The 15909-nt window shown below is 37.1% G+C and overlaps 1 protein-coding gene across 6 annotated transcripts in view; it reads left to right on the top strand.

The window, feature by feature from the left end:
• The first annotated feature begins 622 nt into the window (after positions 1 to 622).
• Positions 623 to 15909, top strand: part of LOC120069453 (exosome complex component RRP43) — a 45886-nt gene continuing 30599 nt past the window's right edge. Inside the window, exons 1-5 of one of the 6 annotated variants that reach the window (XM_039021216.1) lie at positions 623 to 841; positions 1033 to 1210; positions 1341 to 1390; positions 1468 to 1537; positions 1642 to 1747. In XM_039021216.1, coding sequence (XP_038877144.1) covers positions 1048 to 1210; positions 1341 to 1390; positions 1468 to 1537; positions 1642 to 1747 — 389 coding nt within the window. In that variant the 5' untranslated portion in view covers positions 623 to 841; positions 1033 to 1047. Of the gene's footprint in view, positions 842 to 1032; positions 1211 to 1340; positions 1391 to 1462; positions 1538 to 1641; positions 1748 to 15909 lie in introns of those variants that run through there. The other 5 variants (XR_005479535.1, XR_005479536.1, XM_039021219.1 and 2 more) reach the window with 5 other exon arrangements.

Raw genomic sequence — 15909 nt, 5'->3', positions numbered from 1 at the left:
TAATACTTATTTATTAAATAAATAATCTTTTTGTAAAAATACAATTTACAAACTATAAAACCAAGAAATTTAGGGCATAAACTCGAACAACACTTGTACATTTATTCATTTTTCTTAATTGTTCTTTTTTTATGATTCCAAAGGGGAGAAGTATAAGAAAAATATGTGCTAGGATTGTGTTACATGTGTACTTAATATTGAAATCAATTCTTGATCATCATGTATTGTTATGGTTATATATATTTGAAGTTATTTTTATTCAGTGGTTTGTCATCGTGAAAATGGTGATATTATTGACTTTTTAGCCCTTAATCTCAAATTCATTAATTTTAAGTAATTAATATTTTGACAATAACAAACCTGATTTTATTTACTAACAATTTTATTATTTTGAATACTCTACCCATTGAATTATAAGTGCATGGTAAACATACTCCATGACAATCATATTACTATTGCAAAATGCATAAATAAAAGCGATCAAACTCAATTCAAATAACTTTTCAAACAAAATTACACAACTTTTTATTACATGGAATACCCATGGGCTAAAATGTATGTTTTAAAACCTACTAAATAGACTTCAAACTCAAATCTCAAAACCAACATTGTATTTTTTAATGTATGTTAAGTGAGTAAATCTAGGTTAAGTGTGTCCGAGTGGGGGAAAAAATTGTGAAACTTCATCTTTGCTTCACGAACGCCGCGCGGAGAGACCCCCACCTTGCCTCTCTCTCTCTCTCTCACGCGAACCCCCTCGCCGCCGTCCGCTGCTCGGAGCCGCTCTGCCCCCGCCGCCCGCCCTCGCATCCGCGCCGCCTCTGCCCGCCGTCAACCGCCTGTGAGAGCTTCTCTACCGTCTCTTTCTCTCTTTAAAATCTTTTCTTTGCACAATGTCGCCACCGTTGCACCGCCAACAGCCGAGCGCCGCCGCTCCGACCTATTTGGAATTGTTTTTTTTTTTTTTTTTTGCTTTATCATTTTAAAATCAAGATTTCAAATTACAACTGGTTTCCAATTTCTGTAAAACAGATAAGAGTACAAACAATGGGACTGCCAAATGCTGCTTCTGGCGACTTGTCGTCAGAAATGGAAGTTGATGCTTTTAGACGACTGTTTCCAATTCAGTTTTATGAGCGCCATCTTGCGGAATCAATACGTCCTGATGGAAGAGGTCTGGGAAAAGCTAGAGACACAACCATTGCTCTTGGTTAGTTTTAGGCTTTGGTTTTCAGTAATTTGCCATTTCTTATCTTACCATTGCCACGTTGTGTTATCATCTTGAGTTCGCTTGATTGATTTGACACTCAAAACTCAATTTGGGTATCGTGTGAATTTAGGACCAGTATCATCTGCAAATGGGTCAGCCCTGGCTAAGATTGGTTCGACGGTGAGTGCCTCCACACTTAACCTTATCATATGTGCTAGGGTTTTGTGATGGTTTGTTCTTATTTTGATATAGTGCAGACAATGTTGGCTGCTATTAAGATGGAAGTAATGACGCCTTTTATAGAGTCACCGGATGAGGGTTGCATAGGTTGGCCATTGTCAATTGCTAGATATTTTTTTTATCATTGTTCATCGTAATATTTATGATAACATCCTACACATCTTGCTGATATCGAGTCTATCTTTTTCTAGCTATTGATTTCCACATGCCTCCAATATGCTCTCCAATTGTTAGGCCTGGGAGACCAGCTGAAGCAGCACCTGTGATTTCAAAGCAGTTATCTGACACTATTTCGAGGTACCATTTCACAACTTTTTGCAATTTTACTTTCACATATTGCAATTTGCAGATGATATTCTTCAATTAGGTGTGGATGGCAATCAAGCTTTAGAAAATATCATGAATACTATTGAAGTGTTTGAGATGGCTCTCACTTTAAATTTAGAGAAAAGAAAATTTTCGTATGAATAATCTCAATAATCATTTTTAAACACAACAACAAGATTTATCCAAAGAATCTTGGGCAGTTTCAAACACGATCTGCACTACAAGATTCATGCTAGTGGGCAGTTTCTTTGGTTTGAAAGAAATCAAAGGGTGTTCCATGATAAAGCTCTTGGTTGCTAAGATCGATTCGAATCAGCCCGTCGGCTTGCTTCTTCTTGGTGTATCCTCTCTAAGCACTTTAATGTCTACAGTTTATCAGAATTCAATCTCAATTGGAGGGTGTTTGCCTCCCTCTCAACTGATGGTTTTTAGTCTCTTTAGCAGCTAGCAGTTTTCTTTGATTTTTCAGACCGTTTGTTTATGTTTTTGCCCTGGTGTTTGTTCTTTTCAGGGAGTGTAATGCTTTGCGCTTTTCATTTATTTATAAGCTAGTCTTAGTTTGTTTTTGGATGTGATGAGGGCGCTAAGAGGGTGTCAACCTAGTTGAGATGTCCGGGTGCGCTAGCTGATCCGTTTGGTGTTCGGTTGTTATTTAGCTCATTGTAACCCTCTTGTACTTTGGGCTTTTGCTCACTATTCTCTTATATCAATGAATTGTTTCCTTTCAAAAAAAAATAGATTACTATTATTAATCTTTGAGGCTTTGTCATTTGTATATAAACTTATGTTCTTCTTCTATGTATATAAACTTATGTTCTTCTACATATATTATTTATTTATTTATTTATTGCGCCTCGCTTCGCTTGAGCGTCACCTTTTTGTCGCCTCTCGCCTCTTGCCTTGATGCAATCAAGGGACTTGACGCCTTGAGGTGCGCCTTGCGCTTTGAAAACACTGCTTTCTAGTCCCCTACTTATTATTTGTCTTTGTTTCGGGCTCCTTCCTCTATCATTAGTCACCTTGACAAGTTGGTTCGTGATTTTTTTTTGGGAGGGTTCTGGAGGTGTTGGTGGTATGCATAATGTGAACTAGGTTATTTCTCAACGGCTTTAGTTATTAGGTTGTGTTGGCATTAGTAATTTTAAGCATCATAATTCTGCCCTTCTCACTAAGTGGACTTGGCGTTTCTTAACAGAGTATGATACCTTATGGAGGAATCTTATTGTGGCTAAATATTATTCCTTTAATTGTAATTGGCCCTCTCCTATATCTCGAGGTTCTTCTAAAGCTCCTTGGCGTTTCATTTGTTAGTATATTGATTTGGCTATGACTCGTATTAGTCGTCGAATTGGTGATTGAGTTTCTACGTCTTCTTGACATGGCTCTTGGCTTAGTTGTGGTGTTCTTGCCATAACATATCCGCGGCTTTTCTGAATTGCACAACAAGCGGAGGTTTCTGTGGCAAATGTCTGGGTTCCTTTTACTTCTACTTGGAATTTAAATTTACGGTGTAATCTTACTGTGTTGAAGATTTTTGAATGGGCCTCTTTATCTCTTTATTTGGCCTCTGTCACTTTGCGCTCCTCCCCTGATTCTTGGTTCTGGCCACTTGATCATTTTTCTAAATTTATTGTTAAATCTCGTATGACTGATTTAGTGGGTGCTATGGATTTAACTCAATCTAATCTTTATTCCGTGATTTGGAAAGATAGATATCCAAAAAAGATTAAAATCTTTCTTTGGGAGCTTAGCTGGGTGCCATCAATACTGTTGACTGTTTGCACCGCCGTTTGCCTTATATGTCTCTCTCCCCCTTGGTGTCATATGTGTTGTAGGCATGTTGAAATGCGGGTTCATTTGTTTTTGCACTGTTCCTTTGCTGCTAGTTTTTGGGATATTGTTTTGTTTGCTTTTGGATTGTCCTATACTAGCCCTAATAGCATCTCTAACATTTTGGCATCATTGCTGGTGGGTCATCCTTTTGGTGGTACTAGGAAGACAACTTGGTTGGCCATTATTCGTGCTTTCTTTTGGAGCTTATGGAATGAGAGGAACAGACGGCTATTTCATAATTCTTTTTCCTCTTTTCCTTGTTTTATGGAACTTGTATTGTCTGTACTTTCTCTTGGTGTAAAACCAATTACCATTTGTTCATTTCAGCTTATTCTTTTTAGTTAGTAATTGACTTTCTCTCCTGTAATCCCTTGTAATTCTTGGGGTTCTCCCTTATTTCACATTAATGAATTATTTCTTTTACCCAAAAAAAAATCGATTGCATCCCCTCCTCTATATCCGTTGCCCATTTCCCCTCAATGGAGCTTGTTGGCACAAATTCCTTCTTTGATGCCTTTCAACATTTGTGAAGATCCTTCCACATATGAGCTTTCAATTATAAGCTCACTGGAAGTTTCAGATTTGAGTCGCATTGTAGTTGTTTCCTGCTTCTCTATATTTCCTTTGCTGATTCTTCTTTCTTTGCTTTGATATATGCTAATTTTCTCTCCCCTCTTTCTTATCTCTTTGTAGAGATTCTCAAGGAGCCTCTCTTGCAATGCTTTCACATCCCTCTCTATCTCCAATAGTGTCTCATTCAACCGATCACGATTCATTTCTAAAATTGGTGTTCCATGAATGACTTTGATACCAATTTGTTAGGATACCTCCTAACAAGAGAACTCAAGAACACAAAGAACAAACAAGAAAACTAAAACATAAAATTATATTGTAATATCAATAAAGAAACCACAATATACCTCAACACATTTTAGAGGGCCGAGAATCCTCTCCCAAATTTCCAATTAGGAAATCACCACAAAATTCTTCACAGCCCTAGCCATACTCTCTCATACTATTTATAACCAAAAAATCTAACATACTTAGTATCTAATTACTAGAATGCCCCTTACTACTCATCATACTAATTATCCCAATACATTTCTAACTAGGGGCCTTGTAAATACATAATATATTCCATGCCTCCAAATTAAAGAAAAGATTGGATCAAGACTAGAGTCTTGGAGAATTCTAGAAGGATTCTTGAAGTAGAAGTTTTTTTATTAATGAGACAAAATGATAGCTAAGTTCCCTTTAAATAGGCCTAAAGGGAAAGGGCTTGTATACACCTAAATAACTAACTAATCTTAAACTCTTTTAAATAGACCCTAAGGGGAAGGGTGGTTTCACACCTAAACTAAAATTAAAAACTGAAATTATTAAAAGTAAGAGTATACAATAGGTCAAATACAAGAAATATCCAAAATGACCTTGATACCCCTACATCAACTCGGCCCCCTTAAAATTAAACTTGTCCTCGAGTTTAAGTTCAAAGCTTGAACTCATTAGAACATGATAAGGAAAGATGTCTGTTACATTGAATGTGTTGCGGATGTTGAATGATGCTGGGAGTCCTATTTTATATGCATTATCGTTTAACTTCTCGAAATTAGTAAAGGGTCCAAACTTTTTGTTGTGATTTAGAAGCAATGAGCGCAATGATGCAGGGACAATAAGGCTTTCAAAATTCAGAGATAACTCAAGATGGGTTATGAGATGTGTTGTTTGGCCGGTTTATGGAGGTCGATACTTCATTCACGTGCCAGAAGGTCCATCGCAGCAAGGGTGGCATGCTCTTTTAGACATGTTGAAAAACTTCCTCCAGAAATGAGAACACGATAAGCTCAATTATCTGCAACAGCAGGAAGTAGAAGCTCCAAAAAATGGTAAAATCCCAATAAAGCACCAAACCTCAAAGACGCAAAACTCGAGCTATGCAGATATTGTGAAGAATTTAAGCTACTCACAGTCCTCTTTTTCATACCTAACAAAACAGAGCAAGGAAAAACATAGGAAATAATGAAGGCCCCTGTTTCAGCCATGGCAAAACAGAGCAAGAACCTTTTTTGGGTTCAAAAGAAATCTGATGTTTTTAAAGAAGACTCTATTAATCTATGGATTGTCTCAAGGTTGTTTGCATTTGATGAGTGGAAGAAGATTGCTTAAACAATGGAAACATTTTTCAACACTAAAGTAATTTTCAATCCTCTGTTCGCGGATAAGGCTCTGATTAAAATAGATGAAGGCTGGATTGGAAGATTTAATTGAAAATCCAGGTAAATGGCAAGTCTGTGGCACCTTTCACCTACTGTTTGAAAAGTGGAATAGGTTCAATCACAGCAGGCCAGTGTTCATGAAAGGCTATGGGGGATGGTTGTCGATAAGAAACCTTTTATTAGATTATTGGAGCAGAAACACTTCTGAAGCTATTGGAGTGCCTTGAAAGTATTTCCTCAGAAATGCTGAACCTCCTAGACTGTTTCAAAGCTAAGATCTGTGTTAAAAGGAACCTGTGCAGTTTCTTGCCAGCAACTATCGAGATTTAAGGACGGAAACAGAGGCAACATGTTTTTAAACTTTGGTGATATTGAATTAATGGAAGCTTCTAAGATTACTCACGGTGATCTTTATGTTAAAGATTTTTCAAATCCCATTGACTTAGTGCGATTGAATCTTGTTTTACAAGATGAAGATATTGATTCGAACTCGATAAATCCAGATTGGAAATTCCTTGAAATATCTCAGAAAATGCCGAACAATGCAAGGGATTCCTTTATGGCTCTAGTCAAGAACGTTTCTCAATCAATGCACCAAGTTCTAAACACGAATCATACTCTTTCGGAAAATCTTCAAACATATCCTTTGGTGGCGGTTATCTTGCCGGACCTGAAGAAGAAAACAAAGGTAAGTCATTCAGGTGAGAACACGAAAGAGGTAGTTGAAGAGAACTATAATTAGGAGAGAGAAAAATGTTGCTAAGCCAATAGATGCACCAGGAGAAAATTCATTGTCAGCACTAAAAGCTGTTAAGTTTGTGCCTCTTGACATTCCATCCGGAGTTCCTCACCGGCCATCTGTCTCCAAGCCTTCTGGAGTTTTGAATACCCCTGACAGCTCTTCACCTAATGAGTTAATAGAACCGTTGGATTCAAAAGTCGGCTCCTCATCAAAAAACAAAAAATTTAGCCCGCAACACTTGAAGAGAGCTTCAAGATTGTTTAAGCCTTGTCCCAGATAAGTATAGTGTTAACCCTGATTTCTTGGAGGAATGCTGCGTCCAAGCATAAGTCCAATCTCTTGATAACAGGAGGTCCAAATTAGACAGTGATTCGGTAGTCAGTGCAAGTAGTGAGGATTCAAAAAACTTTGGGGAAGAAGTTGACCAAGAGGTTCCACTGCCTAATGATAATTTTGGAGATGATTTGAAGGCTTTGTTCTAGACTACAAAAGATAAATGGAAAACTTTCACTGGTCAGATCCATATTATAGGGAATTGATTGAAAAGGATGATGGTAATCCAAGTCCCTGCCCTCTTTGCCTTTTTCCGATATTCCTGACCACCTTAAGTCCATAATCCAAGACCGGTGGACTTGTTTTGGGCTGTCATTTTTCCTTGCCTTCTTGGCCGCAATTGTCTTACTGTTTGTTCTATAATGAAGATTGTTTCTTGGAACACAAGGGGACGTGGAGATGTTCCCAAACAATTGGCCCTCAAAAGATTCCTCAAAAAACAACCCGGATTTAGTCCTCATTCAAGAATCGGAGGGAGTTGGGTTTGATTTAGCCTTTATCAAATTGTTATGGAGTTCTAAAGACACTGTTTGGAAGTTTGTTGAAGTTTTTGGTAAGTTAGGAGGCATTTTGACAATGTGGGATGAGAGCAAGATCATGGTTTCAGAAACTCGAGGCTATTCATTATCAGTAAAATGTATTACAACTTGCAAGAAGATTCAAGGTTACAAACGTGCATGGTCCTAATGCTACAAAGAAAGGAGATATGTATGGCCAGAATTGTCTTCCCTCGCAGATTATTGCATAGAGCCATGGTGTATTGGGGTGATTTCAACATTACTTGTTGAGCTCAAGAAAGATTCCCGTTCGGCAGAGTAACGAAAGGTATGAGAAAAGTCAATAGTTTCATTGAATCCGTCAATCTCATGGGAATCCCTCTCTCAAATGGAAGATTTACTTGGTCACATGAAGGTAGGATGGTGTCTCGATCACTTTTAGACCGCTTCTTTATTACTAAAGAATGGGATGAATTATTTCAAAATACTCTAATCAGCCGACAGTCTCGTATCTTTTCAGACCATTTTCCTTTATTACTTGAGGCTGGTTCATTCAGTTGGGGTCCGTTTCCTTTCAGGTTTTGGAACAGCTGGTTACTTAACAAAAGTGTGTTCAAATTGTTGAAGGAGCCCTAGGAAACACAAGAGTAAACGGTTGGGCTGGATTTGTCCTTAATATAAAATTGAGAAAAGTCAAATCTGCCTTGAAGGCTTGGCATGCTGATTTTGTAGAGTTGCAAAAACAGATAGAAGAAGAGATGCTGAAAGAACTTGAAAAATGTGACGAGCTGGCTGAATCAGTCAATCCGAATTGGACATCGATAGAAGAATTTCCTTGAAGGAAGATTTATTAAACATTTACAAGCAGGAAGAAAGGAACCTAATTTAGAAAAGTAAGTTAAATTAGATCAGATTGGACGATGAAAACTGGCTTCTTCCATTGTTTTTTGGCAGCAAAAAAGAGAGGAGAAATTTGATTACGGAATTGATGAACGATCAAGGTGTACCAACCACCTCATTTCGGGAAATTGAAAGCCTTGTTCTAGGCTTTTATGAATCTTTGTACAAGACTTCACTTGGAACCCAATACATCCCCCTCAACTTTGATTGGCCTCCTGTAACCTCAAACCAGAACAGTTTGCTCACTACTCATTTTACAGAGGAGGAAATTAGAATGGCTTTTCTAGGAAAAAGCAAAGCTCCAGATCCCGACAGCTTCACAGTTGAATTTCTTCTCAGATTTTGGGATTTGGTAAAAGGAAACTTCATGACGTTTGATCAGTTTTATGATTATGGAAGATTAAATGCATGCATTCAAGAAATCTTCATTTGTCTGATTCAGGAAAAAGTTGATGCTGTTTTTATCAAAGACTTTAGACCAATCACCTCACTACTTCTACTTACAAGGTATTTGCAAAAGTTCTGGCAGAAAGATTAAAAGAAAATAATGCCATCTATTAATATATCAAGGACTTGGTTAAAAGTTGAACCATTGGCAGCATTTAAGATCGGCAATAGTAGAAGGTTGGATGGATTTTATTCCACTAAAAACTTGCTTCCCAAGACTTTACACTATGTTGATTTTATTTTGTCCCTATGTATTTGTGTCAGCTCTCATTTTCTTTATATTGCATTGTATTCAGCATGATTATTGGGTTGTAGCTCTTGGCTTACTTTTTAGGATAGGATGAGAGTGCCAAAGAGGTCAACCTAGTTGAGATGTCCGAGTGCACTCGCTGATCCTTATGTCTTGTTTTAGTGTCTTCACAAACATCTTGTATCGTCTTTCATTATCTTAATGAAGAGGCTTGTTTCCTTTTTCAAGAAATAATGCCATCTATCGTTTTCCCGACGCGAAGTGTCTTCATAAAGGGAAGAAAAATTCTCGATCATGTCCTAATAGCAAATGAAGTTTTGGAAGAATATCGGGCCAAGAAGAAAAGAGGTTGGATCCTTAAATTGGATCTCAAGAAAGCTTTTGATCGTGTAGAATGGGACTTTCTTGAAAAGATTATGTGCTGCAAAAACTTCGACCCTAAATGGATTTCTTGGATTTTGGGTTGCGTTAGAAACCCTAGATATTCAGTTTTTATTAATGGAAGACTACGAGGAAGGATCACTGCAACTAGGGGACTTAGACAAGATGACCCCTTTTCACCCTTTCTTTTCCTTTTAGTAAGCGAAGTCTTGGGAGCACTTTTGGAGAAGTATATGGCAACGGGCTGTTTGAAGGTTTTGTGGTAGGAAAGGAGAAGATCCATGTTTCCATGTTTGAAGGTTTTGTGGTAGGAAAGGAGAAGATCCATGTTTCCATCCTCCAATTTGCCGATGGTACTCTCATTTTTTGCAAGTATGATGATGATACGATTGCAAAACTAAGACAAACCTTAGAGTTGTTTGAATGGAGTTCAAGTCAGAAGATTAATTGGGAAAAATCCGGTTTGTGTGGCATTAATATAGATGAAAATAAGCTACTGCCAATTGCTTCTAGATTGAACTGTAAAGTTGCTCATTTACCTCTTATGTGCCTCGATATAGAAAATCAAATCTTCCCTTCCTATATTTTTCTTAGAAAGAAGTACGTGAAAATTTTTCTTCCTAAATTGGTGGAATTTCAGGAGAAAATAATTTTATCAAGGTAATTTGAATTGATTTTAAATGGAAGTCATGTGAAAATAGTCATAAGTCACTACCAAAGGATCTAATCTTGTGAAAGATTTTAATTTTAATTGATTCAGCTGGTGCAGTTTAGAGGTTTAAATTAATCTTTTCCCTTTGTTTAGTATAAATTTAGGGAATCCAAATGATAATAGTTATGAATCACTCCTTTTATTATGTGTATTGCTTGCCTCTACTAATTTTTGGAAATACTTTGCCCACCTCAAGGGGCAAACTGGAATTAGTGGGCATCTTCAGATGTTCCATATTCTGATTATCATGACACTCTTGGAGTTGTCAAGAAACTTTCTAGTGGTCAAGGTATCCAAAAGGAAGAGTACAACTAACTAATTTGGAAGAGCAAAGGCCCAAATAAAATCTCTTCTTATTGTGGATTTCTCTGTTAGGTATCAATAATTCTGCACTCAGGAAAATATCCAACAAGAACGAAACAGGGGAAAATATCTCCCTTGAGTTACGATATTCACGAGTATACCCAGCCAACTATTACAATATTCAGAAAGTTCACAAGCAAAGGAAATACAGAGAGATAACAAGATAATAAAGCAAGAATAAAGAAGCAAGAAGTTGATAAGGGCTGACTCGAGAGCGCTTTCCTCTCCAAAAGCTTTCACAAACTCCAAATTCTCCACACCCTAAAATGGTATCATAAACCCCTACTTAAACCTCATAGAAATGGCCCACCTCCAGCCTTGTAACTGAATTTCCACGATCCTACATCTCTAATTCTCCCTTGCCAGTTGCCACTGTCTTTACCTTTTTACCCTTTCTTTCATATGTGTGAATGATAGGAGGTCTTGCATTTTCTTCTCAATATATTAAACACTATAAACAGACTAAAAAAGGAAACAATAATTTTGTTTTATGCCCCTTTGGTGTGTCCTTTGCTACTGGAGTATAGAGTATTGGAAATCTCAACCATATCTTTCACTATCGTGCTATCTTTCTTGTTTTTTGTCAACTGCTTTGCTCCTTTGCTCGGCAGATTTGGCAATTAGTGTTGAAAGTGTTTGAGCTGTTTTGGTATTTTTCAAAAGTGTCCTCTCCTACATTTTGTCAACTTCTTTATGAAGCCTCTTTTAAGAAGCAAGACAAAACTCTCATGGTGGCGGTGAAAACTTGTAGAAAAACAGTCTTGAAAGAAACAAGAGGCTTTTTGGAGGAAAAAGAGAAAATATGAGTGATATGTGGGAGATTTTGTAGACAAAGACAAGATCTATGGAAGGATTGCTGGATGGGGAGGAGCCTCTTCTAAGAAACACATACACAGATACATGATACGGATACGATATGATACGGGGATACGTCAATTTCTAAAAAACTAAGATACGGATACGTTGAAGATACGTGTATGTATGTATGTATATATATATAATGTCTAATTAATTGCTATAGTACTTATTTTAAGTTAGATTAAAATAGACTAAAAAAGAGAATGAAAACTTGAAAAAAAAATCTAGTAACGTCGAGTGATTGTTGAGCGACTAGAGTAGATGGTAGGAAAGAAGACAAGATGAAGATTGAAGATTGAAATTGAGGATGAAGGGGGTGTGAATCATGATTTCTAATAGTGAGAGAGAATGGAAGAATGAAGATTTAATTACATTTCGGGTTTTTTCTAAAATTTTTTTTATGTTTTTATCATTTTTAATTTATTTTGTTTTGGATTGCTTAATTTAAGTGGACTTTTATGTTTTGAAGTGATTTTAAAACGGTTGAAATCACTTTTGTCATTTTCAAAATCATCGTGAAATATGTTGAATCCTTCAAAACTAATTTTGATGATATGAAAATTGCATTTAGAAGTGTAAATTTGAAAACTAAATTAATTTTGAGTAATTAAAAGTGTTTTCGAGTGATTTTAAAAATGAAAAAAGTGATTTTTGATGATTTTAAAATCTCTCCTAAACATGCACTAAAATAAAATGGGGTGTGGGTTGGGCTTAAATTTGAAGAAAAAATTGACCCACGTATCCTCTTCACGTATCTGGAAGCAGATATGCGTATCTGAAAATTAAAAAAAAAAAAATCAGATACTTTAAATCATGTATCAGACACGTATCTACCACGTATCTGTACGTATCCGTATTTGATACCGATTCTTTGCATAGTTAAAAGTATCTGTGCTTCCTAGAGCCTCTTTGTGCCATTTTTGTGGATATATCGCCTCTCGAATAACAAGTTACATCCAATGGTCTCTGTGTTACCTTCCTCTAATCCTTCTTCCTCCATTCCATATCTTTGGATTTCCAAAGACCTTTGACAAATTGAGAGGTCCTTTGCAAAGTCATATCAAGATAATTTTCTTTAGAATTTGGTGGGCCCTCTTTTGGCAAATACTTTGTAGATCCTATGGTCCAATATAGTGAACAAAGCTCTTCTATCTAGGATATGGGTTGAAAGAAATTAGCAGGCTTTTTTCATGATAGATAAAACCCTCTTGGTCTTTTCGCTTGGATTTAGCTCATCTTCTTGCATTATCATGCTGTTCTCATTCAAAGGCTTTCTCGAATTATTCCATTCAAGACGTTTGCTTGAATTGAAATGCTTTCATTTTCTCTGTTTAATTTAGTTTGTATCTTTTACTGTTAACAGATATTTATCGTTATTTTTAAATTGGTCATGTGTTACCCAGTCGCAGAATGCTACGCTAATTGCTCATTTTTTAGAAGCTGAAATATTTTTGGCCTTAAAATCCCTTGGCAAGAATAAAGCCCCAGGTTCGGATGGTTTTATAATGGAGTTCCTCTCTAGATTCAGGTATTTGGCCAAAGAAAATTTTAAAGGGGTTCTCGAAGATTCTCATGAAAATGGAAGATTAAAATGCATGTGTCAGAGAAAACTTTATATGCTTAATTCAAAAAAAAGATGATGCAGCTTTGTAAAGGATTTTAGACCAATCAGCCTCACTACCTTAACCTATAAGGTAGTTGCAAAAGTCCTTGCAGAAAGATTGAAGAAGGTCATGAACATCATAATTGGCCCATCCCAAAATGCATTTATTGAAGGTAGACAAATATTAGACCCAGTGCTAATTGCTAATGAAGTCGTGGAAGATTATCAAGTAAAAAAGAAAAAGGGATGGATTCTTAAACTCGATCTGGAAAAAGCGGTTGACCGCATGGATTGGAACTTTCTAGAGAAAGTAATGGTTTAAAAATATTTTGACTCACGTTGGATCTCTTGGATTTTGGGTTGTATAAAAAATCCCAAATTCTCTATTATCATTAACAGAAGACCACGAGGTTGTATTCTTGCGTCTAGGGGATTAGACAAGGTGATCATTTGTCACCATTTATTTTCCTCCTAGTCAGCAAAGTGTTGGGTGCCCTTCTTGACAAGCTTTATGGAAATGGCCTATTTGAAGGTTTTGTGGTTGGAAAGGAGAAGATTCATGTTCCATTACATCAATTTGTAGACAGCACTCTTATTTTTTGCAAATATGATAACGGAATGTTATTGAAACTGAAAGAGGCCATTAATCTTTTTGAATGGTGCTCAGAGCAAAAGGTGAATTGGAAAAAATCAACCTTAACTGGAGTCAACATAGATGAAAGTGAACTGTTGCAAATGGCTGGTTTGCTAAATTGTAAGGCTGAAATGCTGCCTTTTATTTATCTTGGTTTTCTAGGGGGGTTATCCAAAGCAAGTTTCATTTTGGCAGCTAGTGATAGATAAGGTTCATAAAAAACTGGATAAATGGAAAAGATTTAACCTGTCAAGAGGAGGAAGAGCTACTTTATGCAACTCAGTTCTCTCCAATCTTCCAACTTATTATATGTCCTTATTTGCAATGCCAGAGAAAAAGTGATATCTACATTAGAAAGAATTATGCAAAATTTCTTTTGGGAAGAACATAAAGGAAGCAAAGTGATAGAATACCAAACTAGGATTGGAGATTTTATTATATTCAAGTTGAATTGTGAGAGTACAAGAACTGAAAGTAAAGAAAGCTAGCCTGCTTCCTCTCACAGGCGAGAGCAAAGCTTAAACCTCACTATCGACTACCCCAAATATTCACTAAGAACTCCCCAGTTCTCTTTCCTCCTCGTTTTAACATATCATCAGTTTCCTAACTAGTCCACCAGTAGACGTGGTCCCCATCTCCCTAACTGAAGTGCCTTCCTCTTTTCTAAATTTTCCCATATTACCCTTACTCTTCCTCCTTTGATACTGAAATAATATTGGTGGTCTATCATTACCTCCCCCTCCACATTTACCTTGTCCTCAAGGTAAAAAGTCGGGAATTGTTTTTGAAAACCATCCACTATCTACTAGGTTGCCTCATGCCTTGGCAAACCCTTCCATTTCACCAAAACTTCTTGTCCATTGTGTGAAGCATGAGGACGATATCCCAACACCTCTTTTGGTTCAGTCAACCATTTATGACTCTCATTGACCAATGGGTCCATTGTTTGAGCTTCACACTATTGTCCCACCACTTTTTTCAACTGTGATACGTGAAAAATAAGGTGTATGACTGCTGTTGGAGGAAGTTCCAACTTGTAGGCAACCATCCCAATCCTTTCAACGACTTTATACGGCCCAAAGTACTTGGGAGACAACTTCACATACCGCTGTTGTCGTACAAAAAATTGTCTATAAGGCCCGAGCTTCAATAAAACTCAATCTCCCACCTGAAACTCCACATCACGTCTCTTCTTTTCAGCATATTTCTTCATTTTGTCTTGAGCCACTCGCAAATGTTCCTTGAGAACACGTAAAACCTCGTCCCTATCCCTCAGTTGCTGGTCTAAGGTAGCATTTGAAGTACAAGTATCACCATAATAAATCAAGGAAGGAGGCAGTCGTCCATATACAATCTAAAAGGGGGTCATTCCAGTCGACGCATTATATGTGGTATTATACCAATATTCAGCCTAATGCAATTAATTAATCCATTCATTTGGCCGTTCTCCACAAAAGACGCAAGTACATCTCCACACTGGGATTAACTACCTCAGTTTGCCCGTCAGATTGTGGATGATAAGCCGTACTTCGATGTAGTTTAGTACCTGAGAGACGGAAAAGTTCCTGCTAGAAATCACTCACAAACACCTTGTCTCGATCAGATACAATGGACTTTGGAATCCCAGGTAGCTTAACTACTTTCCTACGAAACACATTAGCTACAACTTCAGTACTCAAGGGATGTTTTAAGACCAAAAAATGTCCATACTTACTCAATTTGTCCACCACAACTAGGATTACATCATGACCCTTGGCCTTTGGTATCCCTCTATAAAATCCATTGAGATGTCAGCCCAAACTATATCAGGAATTGTTAGTGGCATCAATAATCCTGCTGGAGACAGAGCCAAAGTCTTGTTTCTTTGACAAACCATGCATTCCTCTACGTATTTCTTTAATCCTTCTTCATTCCCTCCCAATACAACTCCCTTGATAAACGTTTATAAATCCTCAAAAAACCAGAATGGCCACCAAACAATGAAACATGGTATGTGTGTAAAATAGTAGGAATTAAAATAGATGTTTTGGATAGTACTAACCTCCCTTTATATTTCAACACTCCTTGCTGTAAAGGAAAATCTTCCTTCTGTAGCACCCTGGCTTTGATATCCTATAATTTAGCATCTCGTTCAACTTCTCTTTGGATGGCTGCTATGTCTAGCAGCGTAGGGGCAGTCAAGTTCGTGAGCTAAACATTGGATTCTACTTGTGATAATGCATATGTTGCTCCATTTTCAAGTCTAGGTCGGTAAATCACTTCAAAGTCATACCCCAACAGCTTCACAACCCACTTTTGATGTTGCGGTTGTATGGTCCTCTGTTCCAACAAAAATTTCAGCGCCTTCTGGTCCGTCTTGATCA

This window comes from Benincasa hispida, unplaced genomic scaffold (assembly GCF_009727055.1).
Source record: "Benincasa hispida cultivar B227 unplaced genomic scaffold, ASM972705v1 Contig398, whole genome shotgun sequence".
Taxonomy (NCBI): domain Eukaryota; kingdom Viridiplantae; phylum Streptophyta; class Magnoliopsida; order Cucurbitales; family Cucurbitaceae; genus Benincasa; species Benincasa hispida.
This window is presented reverse-complemented; position numbering and strand designations above follow the sequence as displayed.